This window comes from Lutjanus erythropterus, chromosome 4 (genome assembly GCF_056507025.1).
Source record: "Lutjanus erythropterus isolate fLutEry1 chromosome 4, fLutEry1.hap2, whole genome shotgun sequence".
NCBI lineage: Eukaryota > Metazoa > Chordata > Actinopteri > Lutjaniformes > Lutjanidae > Lutjanus > Lutjanus erythropterus.
Genome location: NC_139320.1, coordinates 3,552,933 through 3,573,281, shown reverse-complemented (window position 1 = coordinate 3,573,281; position 20,349 = coordinate 3,552,933). Strand labels below are relative to the sequence as shown.

Below are 20,349 nucleotides of genomic sequence, written 5' to 3'. Positions count from 1 at the left end.
AATGAATTTGTCAAAAACTAGAAAGTTTACTTGAGCAGTATTCCTGCCTTTTTTTAAACCAGGAAGTTAGACAGGGGTCCTCAGGGTATAGTTAACCTTTTCTATGCCTGATTAAATCATGTTTTTGTAAAAATCTGACAGAGCTGATGGAAATCACGGACCCGACTTTACACAACATGTTCAAAAAAAAACAAAAAGATTTCAAAACAAAGATGATTATAATAGCACATCTGTACACCTATGTTTATGTTATCAGCAGGTATTGTTAGTTTTAGATTTTGAAGGATTTTATGAAGATGTGAATTCTTATCTGCAGCAAGGGTTTTTTCTGCCACTGGGCAAGTTTAGAAATTAAACAAATTAAAGCAAACCAAAAATTATATACAGCTCTGAAAAAATTAAGAGACCACTGCAAAATGATCAGTTCCTCATCAGGTATGTGTTTTGAGTAAAATGAACATTTTTGTTTCATTCTATAAACTGCTGACAACATTTCGCTCAAATTTGAAATTAAAATATTGCCATTTTGTGCATTTATTGGCAGAAAATGACAACTGGTCAAAATAACAAAAAAGATGCAGTGTTTTCAGACCTTGAATAATGCACGTTCATTTAACACTAATATTTTAACTTAGGAAGAGTTTAGAAATCAATTTTGGTGGGATAATGTCAATCTTTAATCACAGCAGTGTTTTTTATAATCTTCCTCATAAAATAAGATTTGGTTCAGGTGATCACCTGATCAGGAATCCAACAAACACTTGAATGGACTGGCTGCCATAGAGATGCTGATTTAAGAAACATTTGTGAGAGTGGTCTCTTCATTTTTTCCAGAGCTGTATTTAATATCTATAAATCCTTAAAGAATACATTTACCCCCAAAAAAATTACATTTCTGGAATCATTTTTAAACTTTTGGTCACATGATTAGTCCCAATTCTCAGGAATGGGTGACACACGTTTTTAAAAAGCAACACCCTGTTTTAGTTTGAACATTACAATCGAAAATGCGTTTAAACATCCACTACTATCTCAGTGTCGCTGGCTTCCATCCAGCGCAAAGTGGCACACAACTTAGCGCAGCTGTCATTGCTAGTTTCCAACTGACACAGCTGTCATTTTTGCGCCCATGTTGTGTAAGTGGCAAATGTACTTGTTCCCATCGGTGCACCCATGGGTGTGCTGTTTTAATATGAGGTGTGGTCAGGCACACTGAGGCAGCAGAAAGAGACTGCGCCACTGACCAACAAAAACCTGGCCTGAAGTCAACAGAGCAGCATTTCCCTGCTATTTAAAGAACGCATTACCAAGACAGTAAGATGAGCTACGTCAGCAGACTCACAAAGTGCTTATACTCTGCTTGGTAGACACACAGGGACGCACAGCCTCTCTTCCTCAGGTAAATATCAGTGCATTCGCTCATTCGCAGTCAAATGGAGTTGTTGACAGAACAGAGGACGAGGGTCCCCGTCTCCTGACATCATTATCCTGCTTTTGGCATTGCGTGGCTGTTTTGGTGATCCCAGAAGACGAGGACACGCTCATTGCTAATTCCTCCCGACAGGCTCCGAGTCCCATCCAAATCCGCATGTATGCATAAATCACCTGCCTGCCACCCACCTGGACGAGACGTTTTTTTCTGATTTACAGCCCCTGCACCTGCACTGACATTCAATTCCACTTCTACTGCTCTCTGTAGGCTATATTGCCTTTTAAATGATGTCAAGCAGCACAAGCTTTACAGGTGATTTCTTTATCGTGTGTCGTATTGATGTGTGAGTGTTTTATTAAAGGATTTACTTTGATTAGAGGCTGTCACGGGTGTTTTATGAGAGCAAGTTTAGAAATGAGAAAAAACAAGGCAAACAATTTCATAAAATACATATATTTATGTATATTAATTCATAAACAATACATTTTCACCAGGAAAATTGCAATTAGAGTGTTGGTATTAATACGTTTTTTTTTTTAGTAGGACATGTTTTATCCTCTCTAACTCTCAAGAGTGGGTATAACATTAATATTATCATAGTTTTATTAGTTTACATGTTGCGTATTGTATATCTCTGTGTTACATTTTCTTGCAGCCCTTTAGAAATTAATCTTTGGCCCAGAACAGGTCTGTGCCCCAGGGGTTGGGAACCACTGTCTGGAGGACAGATTTACTCAGTTCGATCTGGTCAAAGTCACAGAACTGCTGTTGTAAATAACGCCGTGGACTTGGACCAGAATCAGCAGACAGTATGTGTCTGTGCATGTGTGTAATTTACTAACTCAAAAAAAGTGGATTCAGTGTTTACTTGCTCCAAGGACAGTCTGAAGGTTTTAAAACTGGAAATTTCTCTAAATGCTCACAAATGAGAAAAGAATCATTTTTGGGATGCAAGACATTGTGGTTTAAGTCGCCAGCCAATAGATATGAGGTAGTTACTGCCCATCAGTTACTAGATTATCTCTGGTGATTTCACGTATCACTCTGGTAATCCCATCCTCACAGTGAAGCCACAGTGGATACACACACACACACACTCAAACTCTGAAGAAAAAGCAAATGATTCCTGAATGTCAGCCAGCTAACAAGACACAACAGGAAGAAAGATAACTTTGGATTTACTGAAAAGTCCCTTTCCACACCTCCAGCCTGTGTGTGTATCCTATAACATCTTAATAATCATCGCTCATTCTTGAGAATTAGCACAAAACCATATTTTGAAGGGGCTTTGATTTTTACTCTTCAATTATGCTGGAAATTTCACTTTAAAAGATCAAACTCTTGACTCTTGCCCTCTTATTTAACTTTGATTTAGAGGTGCTACAGAGCTGAGATGAGACACATCTGATATCGGTATTATTGAATGAATTGTCAAAAAACAGAACGTTTACCAGTGATTGAGCAGTATTCCTGCCTTTTTTAAACCAGGAAGCGAGACGGGGTCTTTACAGTATAGCTAACCCTTTTTATGCCTGATGAAATCATGTTTTTGTAAGCAAAAATGATCATAAATAGCACACCTATGTTATCAGTGGGTATGGTTACTTATAGATTTTAAAGGCTTTTAAGACATCAAATTGTTTGAAGTTATGAATTCTTGTCTGGGAGAAGAATGTTTTCTTTCTAAAAATGTTAAAAAATTAAAGCAAACCAAAACATTTCATATATTATATTTATTTTGTATTTACAATCCTTAAAGAAGACATTTTCACTAAAATTTTGGACTTGGAGTGTTCCCACCAAGCACCCAACATCATTTCATTGTTGTCTTTTTGGGCTAAATCTGGTCAGTTTGTCTGAATCTTTGAAATTTCCATCTTGTTTGTCTGATTTGGCCCAAATAGGGCATAGGTAGACAGTGAAATCTGGGGTTTGTTGAGGCCGTCTGTCTATTCAACAATGATTTTTCACCTTTCATTTTTAGCTAAAACTGGACATAGATGGATGTCTTTCAATAGTTGTCTTTCAATGACATGAAAAAGGCATCTTTTCATCTGTCGCATTCAAACAGAAGAAAAAGGTTTCTAGATGATTGGCAGAGTCATTTTTTGAATGTCTTTTCATCCAAATTTTGGCGGGTGGGATGGCATTAATAGTTGAATTAATTAAAGTTTTGTTTTTTGTTTTTTGGTAGGACATGATTTGTCCCAGTTCTCAAGAATGGCTCAAATCTGACAGCCCTGAATTTCAATAATAACAGAAATCATATCACGCTACACAATTTTGAATAAACTTGAATTCTTGCAGTTGAGAGCGCATTCAGAGCGCGGCTCTTACCTGGACCTCCACTCCGTAGCCCATGTAGACAGTGATGATGTAGCTGCAGTCCATGGTGGAGTGAAAAGCAGAGCTGGACTGTGGCGGAGCCTCTATGTATCCCTCTGGCCCCGTCAGGTTCAGCTGGCAGGGAACTGCGGGGACAAACAGCAGCATGGCAGTGATTCTGATGGAAGCAGTGAGGACACACTGGTGCCCCGCTCATGTTCCAGATTCACAAACATGTGTACCAACATTTTCAGTCGTGTACTAATCTATGCAAGCTAAAGCAGCTCTCATGCCAGCTGTACTGCAGCTGCTTTTTCCTTCAGAATTTCACCCATAACGGCAATAAAAGGCTCCAGAAACAGCACAGAGACCACAGGACACTAAAAAACTCTCACTGGTTTGGGGAGCAACGAGGTTATGTAGTTTGGACACAAAAAAACGTAACTGTATTCCATTACAGTTACGCATAAAAGCGACAGAATCAGATTACAGATATATTTAGTAAAATCGGGATGATTTGTTGATTATAATTTTAAAATAAAGAACAATAACCTACCATGCACAGTGCACACACAACTGACAATTCATTATCATGACCGCTAGTGAAAAAATACTTCACTCCAATAAAATTTTCTGGTTTCTTAACTCCTCTCTTGATCAACATTTTCTTTTTAATTTTCTCACATTTTATGGATTAAATTACTAATAGATGCTAACATGTGGAGCACGCCACATTTGGACCTATTTTTCAGCTGACAAAATTGTAACATAAATTATTTGCAGCCCCAGACCAAATTATTATTAAATTATTGTTTAATATATTCATAATAATAATAATAATAATAATAATAATAATAATAATAATAATAATAATAATAATAATAATAATAATAATAATCAGTGTTACTGCTCTTGTTTTGTAATGTAATTATGTTTTGCTTTGTTGTTACATAATACTTTAAGGTGTTTAATCAAATATGTTTTTGTAATATTCTGAAAAAAAATAGCTTTTTATTGTTTGGAGCAGAGAGAGAATTAAGACAGGAGACAGACGGCTGTTTGTGAAGAAATTGACTTATTTTTAAACTGACAAGATGGTGACAGGATTAATTAATTTATTGATTGTTTTAGTCATTTTTAATTAAAAAATAGCGAAACTCTCTGATTTCAGCTTCTTCAATGTGAATATTTTCTGGTTTCTTTACTCCTCTCTGAAAGTAAACTGAGTATCTTTGAGTTGTGGACAAAATGACATTTTTTCTCAACAGATTAGTTAAGAGAATAATCAACCAATAATTGATGATGAAAATAATAATTAGTTGCAGCCCTATAAACTCTATACTAGACTAAAAAATTTCACCATATTTTATATTGAGGTAATCCAAAAGTAACGAAGTAATCAAGTTACATGACTTTAATATTGTGACACTTGGATTACATTAATGACTACATTTTTTGACAGGTAATCATTAACTGTATCTGAATACATTTTTAAAGTTACCCTCACAATCCTGCAGGTTAGTTTCTTTAAATCATGACCATGACCTCTCCCTAACCTTAACCAGATGATTGTAGTTTATGTAATAGTTCTACGAGTCATATTCTGACAAACATCCCATTTTGTGGTTTAGATATAAAGTCTTGTTGGGCCAATACAGCTGATCCATGATGGCCCAGATTGTGCCTGATTGTGATTAATGGGCGTGTTGTGTAGTACCATCCTGAGGTTGAAATGTAACATGACTCATACTGTCAGCAGATACTCTATCTACACATTTTATTTTATACGTTTTTTTTTTTCTCATCTGAAACAGAAGTATAAGGACAGCTTATAGGAGGTGCACTGTCCAAATCATGGACACGTACTTCACTGTGCCCATTGTAAACTAATTATTATCCCTGATCGAGCAATCACTTCAGTGTGCAGTGTGAGTGCATGAGTGAGTGTGTGCATACATGATCATCAGACCTGCATCTTGTCCAGAGCTAATCTCTGATACTACTGGACCCAGCAGCCAAATTTATTTGTACACGTTTATGACTATACCCTCAAGGATCTCTGAGATTTAGAGTTTTCTAAAAATCTTTATTTTCATGGCCTTGGTGACAGCTGTGGCCACAGGAATTTTGTTTTCAAATCATTCCATTCTTGTGAATGCAATGTCAAGAACGCCGAGAAGGAATTTCTTTAAACTTTTTGCAAAAATTATCATTTGGACTGAAGGATGAAATTATTAGATTTGGGTGGTCAAAGGTCAATGTCACAGTGACCTCACTAAAAACATAACAGAATTACACGCAAATATCTAATGGGATAAAATCATGAGATGATGACATTTTATCTGTCTATCAGTCCTCTGTCCTCTGTAAAAATAGTCTCTAAGTGAAGACGGCATGTTTCTACCAGGACATTATTCACTGGAATCACACATGTATAATGAGAACTTCTGTTTTGACAAAAATACAAGCAAAACTTTTCATGAAATTCTTTCAAAGTTACAGGTTAATATAGTAGTAAGTTCCATATTAAATTCAGACAAACAACTGTGAGGCTGTAATTAAATTTTTTGATTGACAGCTGACTTCTTACTCTTGTTAACTGGCCACTAGGGGCCACAAGTGACCAACAGCTGCTTCAGTTTGAAATTTTGTTAGGTAATGTATGTGAAAGTCATGTTAATGCTGATGGAACTTGATAAATCCCAGCTGGTTGCATCTAGCAGCTGTGCAGTAGGTGCTTCACCATCTGTTGATGGTGGGGATCTGCACTCTACTGAGTGACCTCTTCTAGTTTTATGATCAGCTTAGGTTTAGGGACAGAAAACACTATAATAACCCTTGCAAGATTTTTAATAGATCTAGGGTTAGCTCTCTTGACACAACCTTGGGTTGTTGTTTTTTTCTTTAAATTGTGGCTCCGCTGTGAAGAATAACAACACAAGCCACACCACTGCCAGATGTAGCCCAGCCAATCAAACTGCCACATGTTCTGCATATACTTACATCTATATTAACATGAGTTTTTGTTGATCCAGGACAGATATCTAGAACTGTTTTATCTTACATGGTCGCTGCCACCACTGGGTTGGTTAATACTAAAGATCAACTGTTACAGTAACTACTACTGTCATATTAACACAGTGACACCAATATTAGAAGTGTCGATTCCATAACTACTAGAACGGTCATAAGCATCGTTTTGGCTTCCAAACTCTCTTATGATAAATACCAGATTAAGAGATTAATGCATTTATTCTGTTAGTTTATCCTTTTAAAAATGTAGTAACACCAAAATGTAAATTTTGCTAAACGTATTTATATATTTATCAATATGCAGCCATCACGTGAAGTAAACGGTAATGATTACATATGTTCACAGCAGTAGTTTTCTGTAGGATAATAGTCATCGGTGATCTGATGCAAATTTTAGATTCATCTAGAATTACTCAGAGCAAGAAACAATTATATGTATTTTTTTTAAGATTATAAACATGTTATTTTAACATTAATAATGACATATTTTCCACCTAGAACCATAACAAAAAATAATCACAGCTTATGGGAAAAGGCTGGAAATGAGCACAAAAAAAAACAAAAGACACTGCTATTTGTAATAAGTAATGGTATTTTGTTTCTAAATTTGAGAACACAAAAATTCAGTTGAGTTATAGGTGCTAAGATTAAAAGTGTTACAGCCATCCCTGGTGTGTTTGATGTCAGGAAATTGGAAATCAAGAGCACTTGTTAAGTTCTTCTGACAGGAGACACTGATGTTTGCAGAGCAGCCAAGATGCATCTTCAACTGTGCAGAAAATAACAATATAACAGCAGCAGTTTTCATCTGGTCAGGCTGAAATAGGTAAAAGTGATCACATTTTCTTTGCCTTTTGTATGATTTACATAAAAAAACACATTTTAGATGAAAACGCAGACTCCTTTAGGAAAAGTCAGGTATCAGCAGCATTGTGGGTTTTTTTTATTTCAATAAAGTTATTGCACATATAAATGTAGAAACGGTCAAATTGACTACCTTGGCCGTTCTAGTGTGTAATACAGTAATACAGGGAATAAAGCTCACAGCCAGCTAGAGGCTAGTTTTTGAAAGATGTAAATGGAAATATATGGATATTAGAAAAGCCAAAATAAGTAAACCAGTGTAGCTGTATTGCACATACTGTACAGTGCAGACGTTGCTACAAACTCACTGTATCTGACTGTGTTTGAAGGTTTTCTGCCTCTCTGGCTGCCTCTCTAAGCAGCTCAGCCCTGTGATGGGACAGCTGAGGACAGAATATTTCCTGCTGGCCTTCAGGGGTTTCTGCTCCACCACCTTCATGCCTCCTCTCTCTGAGCTAAAAAGTAAACTTTTGCTGAAGTGCTTCCTTATGAAGAAGAACATCCTCTGTGTGTCCCCTCTGCACTCCACCTCAGGGAGCGTCCACTCAAGCTTTATTGCTGCACTACACTGTTGTCATTCAGCCTCTGCCTGGATGTGTTACAGTGGGACTTTGTGTACAGTGCTGCCCGTCTGTGCTGCGACCAGCCGTCACCCTGCACACAGACGAGCTGATTAATCAAGCTGCTCTCCCTGACCTGCAAAGTCCACCAAGAAATCACCACCCTGATATTTATTTCCTCCATCCACTCTCCTCATAACTGTGCTGTGGTCCCTGTTTGGACCTCTTGATTAAGGGTTAGTGATGCACTGATGCTGCAGTAATTTATTCCAGCCCCATGGCTGTGTGATCGTGAGAGATGCAAATAGAGAAGATATTAGTTGAGGGTGTGAGGGCAGCATGGCTGCACTCGAAAAAGACATAAAAAAAAAAACATCCTTTGGAGAAGTGTCAGAGGAGAGAACTCTGCTGTGTTGAAGGATTCAAACTGATAAATATTTAGAATATATATTAATATTTGAAATTTGATTTTATGAGTGAATTCTTTAGAATTGGGACAAAACATATTTTGTGGGTGGTTTTATTTGTATTTGTTTTGTTCAGATTCATTTTTAGAAAATGTATGCAATACATTTTCAGATTCTGATGGAGTTGACGTCTTACAGAGTTGACAAAAAGTATCACATTTTGTTATTCATGGTGAGCAGCCATTTTATTTTTTAAAGTTGCTCAGAGTTTCTTAATGCTAATCAAAATACACATTTTTAAACCATAATTCTTATTTCTGCGTCCAGCTTTCTTACACAGACACTCTGCTGCTTGCGCTCTGCTTTGCTTACATTCTTTTGTGGATATACTTGTTTTTTTCTGCAAAAAGGTACAGAAAGTGGTTCCTGGATACTTACACATCACCAGGATTTGAATTTCTGAAAGATACAGGGGGCTACTGCCATATTTTTGCAATATAAATAAACTTGCTTTGTCTTATTTAGCTTTGATTTAGAAGGGTTACAAAGTTGACATGTTATGGTTGAGACACATCTGATAGAAATATTATCTCATGAATTTGTCAGAGAATAGAAAGTTTACCAGTGCTTGAGCTGTATTCCCATCTTTTTTCAAACCAGGGTCCTTAGGGTATAGCTAACCCTTTCTATGCCTGATTAAATGTTTCTGTAAAAATCTGAAATCAAAACAATGTGAAAAGATGTAATAAGACAAAAACAGCATAAAAGACTTAGCAATACAAAAATGACATAAGACAAAAATCACTAAAAGTATGTATAGAGTGTAACAAATGAAACTTATGTATAAACAGAAAAATGACATAGCAAAGTGAAAACAATGTAAGTAAGTGTAATGTATGTACATATTTGTACATACTTCTTATTTTCTATTCTTATGATTCTCTAAGCTTATATATAGTTTCTGTTCTTGATCGGGAGCGACAGTAATGTCAACAATTTCCCCCCAGGGATCAATAATGTATTTCTGATTCTAATTGTGAAGGTGAGTCTGGTCAATCCTACAGTGAGCCCATGAATATACATTAATTTAGAACATATTCATATAAACTATACTATGGTTGGTAAAGAGCCTTTTTTAAGGATTTCATACTTGGATTTAAACACATTAATTCAAAATAATGTGAATTAGTTAATGAAAACATTCTTCATATTATAATTAATAACTCCAATAAAATCAAACTCTATTTCCCAGCTTTTACTGACTCCAGTCACAACACTGGCTCACCGCTCCGCCCTCACACGCCACACACATCTGCATGCACACGACAGACATTATATTTTCAACTATAATTATTTTCAAATAATCATAAGGAATATAATTCTTATGCTATGTGGTGTATCTACTGTGCGGTTACCTGGACTCTGCATGGTGGTGATGATGGTGGTGGTGGTGATGGTGGTGGTGGTTGTCTCCTCTTCATCACTCTGCTTCAGTCCAGGCTGGTCTTCCTCTCCTGCAGCAGCAGCAGAGGGGCTGATGGCAGCACGCTCTGGATCTTTTAGGACCGTGCTGGTGACTGGAGCGGGTGTGTCAGAATGAGAAGTGGCAGCTAATGCATGCATCACAAGGGGTGTCTGCATGTTGGAGCTTTCAGCGCTCTCATCTGAAGCCTTTTTATCACTGTCACCCAGTAGAGGTCTGGACGGCGAGGTGGGATGGGAGCTGGGTCCTCCGCTGTCCTCCAAGTAGCTTGGCTGACTGTGAGGGCCGAGCGGGGCCTGGTGCTGGGGGGGAACCCTGTAGAGAGGGTGATGGTTCGGGATGTTGATGGGCGGGGCGGCGGTGGTGACCATGGGGAGCCTCCTGCCCGTGTCCTGGGTGGTGGGGTACAGGCTGGCCCCGCTCTCTGGGCCCCCCGGGGTGATAGAAAGACCATCCTCAGAGGCTGAAAGAGAATGAAAGAGAATATGAGATGTGATGGATGTTGATTCATAACAGACTCAGAACAGAACAGGCCACGTGGGCAGGTGCAGAGGTTTCTGGCCTCTTTTCTCTGCTCTGGCTCCAGACGTCTGTGTCTACAGCCATTTAACACTCTGCCAGTCCCATTTTCAACTGTTTAATGATGGAGGATGGTGCTACAGCAGCGACCAGCCGGTGTCATAACACATCTCAGCAGCACGGGCCAAGAAGCCTTCAAGCCAGAAAATATCAAGTGTGAAAGCAGCCTTCACATCGAACAGATTTAAAGGGACTGTAAAGCAACAATAAATGTGTGTTCTCAGTTTGTCACACCACAGAAATGTGTTATTAACCACCCAGCTAAATTTGAATGATTAAAGATCATGAAGTATATAAAATTAGCTGTAAAGATCATGAAAAAATTAGCCACTTTCTCTGCACTGAAACACCACTATAACCTGAAAAACAACCTGAGACATGGACATTCTGTCTAGCAGCTTTACTGGACATGTCAAGACATGTTTGAACAACAGTTTAATGCAGTGGTGGCTGGTGATTTTTTCTCCAGGGAGGGCTATAGTGAAAATCAGGCAAGCATCTTAAGGTATCACACCAGAGTATGTTAATATACAAAAAAGGGCCTTTATTTGTACTTGCAGGACTTAATGACAATGTTCTATAACCTGATGAAATTAGCTTTGTTAAGGTAAGTTAAGGTACTTCAATAAGTGCAAATTCTTTATAATAATTATATTTTATTTTACAGTTCATGCTGAAAGATTTAAGTAGGCAAAAAGTACCTCAATAAGTATGAAAAAAATCTGATACCACAAACCTTCAGACAATAGAAAAAAAATATAAACAAACTAAAACCTATTAGAAAATAACAAGATTTAAGAATTAATAAATTAATTAACTAAAATTGCCATCTTGTGGCTTAAAATGTATTTTTTTGTCCATAAATTCTCCCTGACAGAAGTAAATGTCTCAGAGACTCTGTGGTTAAATGTCTTTGACAGGTTTATATAAAGTACCTATTTTAAGGTGTGTCACACACTTTTCTGCATAAAACAGCAACTATTTAAAAGTTTGCAACAGACCAACACCACACATTCAGCTTCTATCATCTCCAGTAGGGGAATGTAACTAAGTACATTTACTCAAGTACTTTACCCAAGTCTAATTTCAAATTACATCCATATTATATTACTTTATAGTTCTACTTAACTTTTTTACTCCACTACATTTATCTGACAGGTACAGTTACTAGTTACTGACAGACCGCATTTTACTGCACAGTGGTCACTTTTACTTTTCATACTGACAACAGCTGATAATATTTACATACTGAAGTAAGGTTTTAAATGCAGGACTTTTATTTGTAGTGTAGTATTTTCACAGTGTGTATTAGTGTTTTTACTGAACTAAAGGATGTGAATTCTTTCTCCAGCACAGTTCACCTGTCTGAAGATCACCTGGTCTCAGTGTGAGGCTGAGTTCCTCTTTCACTATGTTCTCCTCAGAGAGTTTATCATCTTCCTCTGATTGTTGTTGATTTATGATGTCAGCTGATCAGGTTCTTTAACTCTCAGCTTCATTCTCTTAAAACACGTTGTTTCTGGTGACTTCGTGGATTTTATGTTTCCATTGTAGCGGCTGACATGCTAAACTCCTCAGCAACACATCTCACTCTGCAACACATCTCACTCTTCTGTGTTAATTATCAGCCTTTAATTGCATTATAGAAATTTTTTTTAAAAAGCTATATCACAGAAGAAGTAATTGTAACAAATTACCACAAACTATTTGCCACACAGTGAGCCGGATGGTTGTGACCCTGAAGGAGGACACCCCTGGAAGCTTTAGCAGCAGTGGAGAGCACAACTCACCACAGCATTATGAAATATTGTGGTGGAATTGCACATTTTGCTGCACTGTACAAAAATCCATTATTTCACTGATCTAGTGTTGAATTCAGCAGTTTTCTGTCAGGTGCAAACCTGGAAGGACTGAGCAGACATTTCTATTCCAGTTCTACTATAATTAGACTTTGCTGCTATGTGGAGTTTATTTCAGTTACATGCCATTAGAAGATGTTAATGTCTGTGCATTATGAGTGTGTGACCCATTCCTCAGAATGAGGACAAATACCTATTTTTAAAAAAACTTTGAAAATTATTAGTTATACATTTTATGTTAAGTTAGAAATTTTGGGGGCAAATGTATTCTTTAAAGATTTATAAATGTGTAATACATGAAATTTGTTAAATGTTTTGGTTTGCTGTTTGCTGTCCCAGACAAGAATTCATGACTTCAAACAATTTGAAAATGTGTCAAAATCTAAAACTAACAGTAGCTGTTGATAACATCTTTGTTTTTGAATCAATATGTTTATGAGTTTGTTGTTTCTTTAAAGTTGTGTACCAGATTTCTGTCAACTCCATCAGATTTTTTACAGAAACATGACTTAATCAGGCATTAAAATGGTCAGCTATACCCTAAGAACCCGTCTCACTTCCTGGTTTAAAAACGGTGGGAATACTGCTCAAACATGGCTACACTTTCTGTTTTTGATAAAATCATTCAATAATATTTCTATCAGATGTGTCTCAACCATAACATGTCAACTCTGTAGCCCTTCTTAATCAAAGCTAAAAAAAGAATTATGGTTTAAAAATTTGTACTTTGATTAACATTAAGAGAATTTTTAAAAATAAAATGGCTGCTCACTAGTCTTATTTTCCATCTGACAGACTTGGTGTCTATATCTAATAAAGGTTTGATAACCAAGAGTTTGATCTTTTAAAATAGATTTTCCAGCATAATTGAAGAGTAAAAATCAAAACCCCTCAAAATACAGTTTTGTCCCAATTCCAAGGAATGACTGATATACTATACGCCTGTGTGCTGCCCAACAACCCTGTTTCTTTACTCAAAAGAAGAGACCATCAAATTTCAAATAGCAGTTTTCCAACAGCGTGTCACTGATTTATCTCTGTTGGAATGTAAGTTTTATTTCACAGCGCTGCAGTGATTCTGACAGCAGAAAGTATAACTTCATAGCCAGAAAATAAATCTGAAATTCAGTCACCCTCTTTATCTCCCCCTGTTCACTGCTCTGCTTCACTGTACTTCACTCTGACATCAAGGCCCGTCTCATGCTTCAGGATGGAGACAGGAACGTTCACTCACACGGCTCTGCGCTCCCCAAAGCAAAGTCACTCCATCGTCGGAGGCTGACTTTTAGCCATATTTCCTCTCCTTTGTGGGGAGCGGTGCATTAGTGCCGTTACACTGAACGCCACACAGTACAATCCAAACAGTTCTTGTAAACTGCGCACATCATTGGCTTCTCCCCTCCCTCTCCTCCTCGTAATAAGACTTAATATTCATTCCTGAGGAGATTTGATGAGCCGCTATAATTCTCCCAGTGTAATGATCAGCGCTCCCCTCCCAAGTGCACCTGTGAGATCTAATCTGAGACCCCTTCAGGAGGCTATCATCCACTGAGGGAAGTCTTATGTTTCTTTAACAATGCTTCATTTCCACCATAATAGCTCCCACTCTCTGCCGGCTAATAGCTATCTGCTTCAAACAATCAGGCATTATTGTAGCTGTGTCACTTTCCACCCGGCAGCTCGCTTCTCAAACGCACTCAGCTCTCTGCACACAGTCTGACACATTGGTGGCTGAATCTATAGGAAAAATAATGAATGAGACAGAATTCCAAAATGAGTGACTGGAGGTCTGTCATCACCCTGCTGCTACAAGGCGTGAAAGGTAATGTACACACTCTGGACGAGCAGTGGGTTTTGTCAGCTCCTTTTGCTCAAACCAAATCAGACGTGTCTGTGAAACATGACAGATGCTGCAGGAGGAGACAGCTTTTAAAATGTACATTCACATATCAAAAACATAATTAAGTCACAGGTTTAAAATGTGAGTGCTGTTCTTGTATTTCTCGTATTTATACACATCGAAAAAAGAAAAAGAAAAGAAAAAAAATGAATATTTGATTATTTTCAAGATGGACCTTTCAAAGTAAACTAATTCCAGGAATGTCCTTAAACCAATAAAGAAGTGAAATCAGAGCTAAAACAATTTGGATGCCTAAAAAACAAACAAAAAAAAGGAGCCAATTCTTTCACCTATCACACCTGAGAGAACTGGGATGGAAGCCAACCATGCACAGTGGGCCAATCAACCCGAATTCTCCTTTAATTCACTCAGTACTAAGAGAGGAAATAAATGAAGCAATTGGTAATTTGCAGCCTCAACAAGATTTCTTAAAAGTGGGACTGAAGGAGTGCAAGGACAAACCGGTTGCTTTCTGATACACAAGAAAGAGTGAATGAGGTGGAGGTCTGTAATGTGCTGCAAAGAGAGAACAAAGAACTGAGAGAAAGTAAACAGAAACGTTTGGAAATTTCAGCTGTAGATTCGATATCAGAGTATTTGGCCTTGACAAAGATGTGAAAAAGGGTCAGCCTACAGAATTCGTGGACCTCATTTTGTCTTTAAAGAGGCATTTAAAGATAAAAATCTTCCCGGCCAGCCTGAAGGGGAAACTGCACTCGCAATAGGACCTGCAACAAAGGCTGGTTCACAACCGATGATCATCACAATGCAAAGATATATGGTCAAAGGTACAATATTTATCTCTGCAACATCAATATTACTCTTCATTATCATTTGCCATATTGTTGTCAATATAACTGCAATATTACTTTTCATTATCATCTGCAGTAATACTTTGAATTTGATTTTTTTATTATTATTGTGTCATGCACAAGCATGTTCCCAGCAGGCTTACAAGACACCATTATTTAGATAAACAGACCAGAAGCCAGAAAAAAACTAAATAAAACAAAACATAGATCACAATTAATGTTAATTAAATAACCCTTCCTGATGCTTTTTCCAAGCTTTAGAAACAAAATTAGCCAACTTATAAACATTAAAATTAAACAGCCATTCCATTCTGTCATCATTGGAGCACCATAACTTTTTCAACATCATGTGCAATATTACTCTTCATTATCATGTGCAATATTATTCTTTGTTAACATGTGCAATACTTTTCGACAACATTACTTTTAAAAATCACTTTCAATATTTTTGCCAATATTACTTTTGCATTTTAAGTTGAATTGAATTTAGGTTTATTTTAGCTGACTTATTTTTCTAAATGTATCTTATGAAGCTCAGCGTAAGTTCAATCAGGAAGACCTTCTATTACACTGCCTTCATTCACAACTTTCCTTTACTCCGTCTCTCTCTTCCTATTCCCTCTAATCAGCTGTTTGTGGGCGTTTACCTTTCTCTTTACTATCCAATCAGATTTTGCCGGGCGCGATAGCCAGTCAATTTGCTGCTGCCAAACTTTAAATCGCGTGTCAATATACCATTTTCTTTTACTCTTAGTCTCTCCTGATTGAACTATAGTTATTGTATGAGGCACTGTTTTATCTCGCACTTTGTATTTATTATTCTTTTTATTTTCTTGATTCTGTAATTTTGGGAAAGCCCTACAACAAGAATTTCTTTTAGGATGAATAAAGTTTTGTCTTATCTTAGCAAAACTTGCTGAGTGTTATTAAAACAATGGCATTAAAAAATCCATATATCACAACATTATGATGCAAATATGTGATTTAAGCTAATGAATATAGACAAATTCAATATTTGTGAAATGCATTATAAGGACAGATTGCATCACTTAGATTTATTCTGTACATTTGAGATTTTTGAGATTTAATCTGCTGTTTAATATTTAGCTATCATTTCATTAGATAAGGATATTAACTTAATTTTTTGAGTATTATGTTACCTGTTGCTGAGCTGCCAGAGTAAATATCTGTCTTACTTCTTTATGCCATGGTCCTACATCAGCCAGTCTCCTCTCACATTTCTTTTATTTCAAAACAACATAATGTCTTCCAAGATTCATTTAAACGAGTCTCAACTATATTAGATGATTGACAATCAACCCAATATCAAATATTCAGATTAGAATGGAATACGGATACAGGCATCCAGAAATGTATCTCTGTACACATCTCTTTTCACATGTCTGTTGGAATAAACACTGAGGATCAAATCACTCACCCACGTGTTAAGACTAGTGTGAAAATGTACCTGTAAAATGTGGGATGAAGCTTCAACCAAAATCAGCCAAACTCAAAGGTGTGAAAGCCACTGCATCCACGACCCCCAAGAATTCAGTCTTGCATGTGTCTCTGTGCCCTTGGCATGTGGATTGTATCAATGAAGATAATGGCGCTAACCTTCAGACACTCAAAAGCATTTCTCTCTTCTTTTTTTTTTGTACATGCAAAACCTAGTTGTGTGAAGGATGAAAAAAGAGAAGAACACCTGCAGCAGATTCACACCTCCACACACCTAGCTCATCATTGACAGTCAGATTGTTGGTTTTTGAAAGTTGGTTTGTAGAATTCTATCTGGGATGGAAAGTCTTAAATTGTGCTCGTGAACAACTTTAGGAAAACATGTAATTTGAAATTATTCTGACCAAGCTTTCCTAAGCTCTAATGGTAGGTGGTAGCTATGGTAGGTGTTTGTAGATTTCAGCCAGGTGCATGCATAGCTCAGGCTCGACCACCAAAGCATGTAATAGAAGTACATGCAAGTGTGCAAGTGTACAAAGGTGCAGCACTACCAGCAAACTAAGGCACCAGTCAAGTGATATGTTTTGATGTGCTGTTAAACTCAGGTGATGTAGTATCAAGTGGTGCTCCAGCACCCCCGAGCCCACAACCCTGGGGTGCTCCAACTACTGTACACCCATGACTGCAGCCCCAGACATGGAGAAAACCCTATTTTGAAGTTTGCAGATGACACCACCATCATCAACCAAATTTCAAACAACGATGACACTTCATTGCAGGAAGAAATCAACAGACTAGGAGAGTGATGCACAGAGAACATCCTGCTGCTCAACATCAGCAAAACCAAGGATCTGATTGTTGATCTTCTGGTAAAGACGGCTCGGAAATAGCTACATTTCTTCCTGCTAACTTCTACAGAGGAGCAATGGAGAACATCCTGGAAACATCACAAACTGGCATCATGGCATGTGGACGGCCCAGGACAAGAAGACTCTATAATGGATCATTAAAACCGCCCACTGCCCATCTACTGAGTATCAGTACTGTCAGGGAGGTGAGATGCCTGCAGAGCCCAGAGGACACTAAAAGACAAAACCCATCCCAGCCACACCCCATTCACCCCGCTACTGTTTGGCAAGAGATACAGAAGTATCCACTGCCATATCACTAGACCAAAGAGCAGCGTTTTCCCTTAGACTGTGAGACTGCTCAATTCATCTTCAGCACTGCACCATAGTCATAATGTTGTTCTATATTTTTATTTATCTCTACAATCAATTCTAATCAATCAGTCTAAATGATAAATAAAATATGTTGGATCCTTGTAACTCCATTTTCTGGCATCACAGTCCTGCACCACACACCCACCTCCTTGCAGTGCCGGCTGCTGGTAGACAAAAGCCACGGTTTATTCACTCAAAGTTGCCCCTGAACATAATCCAGGCAGCGATTATGTTCGTCACCACAGAATACTAGGGAAAACTATTTTGGAAATACATAAAGCTAATTTGTGTGAGATGGGGTTGGCTGGACTGTATCACAGAGCAGCGTTCTCTCTGCACAGTGAAGTAATGAAGTGAAACTGATATTTACATCATAACCAGTTAACATGCTATCAAACAGCAGGGTCATAAAACCTCTGCATTAAAATGATTAAAATAATCCTTTATCCACTGAGCTGCTAAGAAGCTACAGGCTGTGTCTTGACCAAAGATATCTGACAGCTGAATAATTTATATCAAAGCAGCACATTAACGTACTGTTAAACGTTCATCTCCATAAAGGAGGTTGCAGCTTCCTTTTGCTTTCGCTTCACTTCAGCAGCAGTTTTCTGCTCTTTGTAATGCAGCACGAGGGAGAATGTGAAAAAGGGCAAAGCACCTTAAGGGACACTTTGATGTCTTTCCCCTGGGCTGTCAAAGAGCCACAACAGAATTTAAGCCTCCCTTTGAATAAACCATGAGTCCAATACGAATCCCAATCATTAAAGTTCACTTCCAGGAGTTTACAGTAGGAGACAAAACAGCCTGGAAGAAAAGATCTGCCGTGTGCTTCCAAAGCCCTGATCACTGGATTATTTTTAAACCCTCTCTGAGGATCATTCATGGTCACTCAGATGAAAACTACTCCATAAAATACTATATATACTGTATAGTTGCTGTAGATGAAGGTGTTTCTATGCAGTGTGGAGTCTGGATGTCCTCCTTACATACACTGAGATATTTCAGCAAGCAACACCAGTGCACTGGAGAAGGGTCATATCTTACCCCTGGAAAATTCACTTTTATTTGTCTCCTGAGTGAACAAAATAGAGCACTTATTCAGTGTGTATCTGTGTAGCGAGGAGCATCTGGATCAAACAGTTGTCTTGCTGCGGATGAACTAAAAACAGACATGAAAGGGAGCAGAGAAGCAAACTCCTTCTGTGCCTTTTAATAGGATTCCTTTGATTTCAGCTTCTCCAGCTAGATTGACTGACCACTTAATGTGTGTGCTGCACTACAGAGGACAGGCAATAAAAGGATACCAGCAGGCCACGGACACGTGTCCCTGACACACTGTAACCACACAACCAAGTGGAGCAGGGTCAAGAGCGACTGTGTGTGTGTGTTGAAAAGATAATGTAGACTGAGGAATAATGTCTAGATGTTACTTTGTCCCGATAAAAGGTGAAGAGACTGGACAGAGTTAGAACAGAATGGAATACAGGAAGAGAAGAGAAGAGAAGAGAAGAGAAGAGAAGAGAAGAGAAGAGAAGAGAAGAGAATGAAGAACGCAATGGAAAAGAATAGAATAGAACGAAATGGAACAGGATAGAATAGAATAGAATAGAATAGAATAGAATAGAATGATACTAATGAAGGTCCCATTCCATTCTGGTTGAACAGAGTCAGGGTGATGCTGGCTCACTGCAAAAGGAGCCAAACTGACTCTTAACACTTCCATGTTCTACATTAAGCGCAGGGAAGAGTTTGTTCTGCCTTTAAAACAAGTGGACAGGTTGAAATGTGAAACATCTCACTTTGCCAAAGTTCACACAATTCACAATTGCCCTGACAGCAATTAATCAATAAGTGAAAACAATATCTCTGTTAAAAAAGGTACTGACATCTAAACAAAGTCTGATATTTTGATTTTTCCCATTTGATTTTATTGAAATTGAGAAATTCTTTCAAAGAAGTGACATTGCTTTAATATTGTGCATCTTGGATAACATTACTGATTACATTTTTAACAGTTAATTAATAACTGTATCCAAATACACTTGAAAGTAACCCTCCTAATCCTATTAATATAATATAATATAATATAATATAACATAACATAATATAATATAATATAATATAATATAATATAATATAATATAATATAATATAATTCCACCACATTTCACAGTCTTCATCAGTGGAAGGTTGCCGTTGAAGACTGGTGGATCTTGAACTGACATACTGTGTCAAACTACTGGTCATTTTAACACTCAAGGGATAATATGTTCTCCCAGAACAGGGAAAATAATGAATAGAGGCTTGTTTCAGATATATACCTGGCTCTTTCTGCAGTTGAGGTAAATAAGAGAGAATTGGCCAGTTCATGTATAAACAGCATATTTGCGGCATGTTTTGGATTTTTATATGAG

The 20,349-nt window shown here is 37.6% G+C and overlaps 1 protein-coding gene across 2 annotated transcripts in view; it reads right to left on the bottom strand.

Annotated features, from left to right (window-relative positions):
• The window catches only part of sez6b (seizure related 6 homolog b), a 306,245-nt gene that overhangs the window by 173,663 nt on the left and 112,233 nt on the right, over window positions 1-20,349 (bottom strand). For both annotated transcript variants that reach the window (XM_084716798.1, XM_084716799.1), the window contains 2 exons: window positions 10,037-10,567; window positions 3,770-3,903 (listed from right to left, as the gene is read on the bottom strand). In XM_084716798.1, the coding sequence (XP_084572924.1) occupies window positions 3,770-3,903; window positions 10,037-10,567 (665 nt within the window). The remainder of the gene's footprint in view (window positions 1-3,769; window positions 3,904-10,036; window positions 10,568-20,349) is intronic.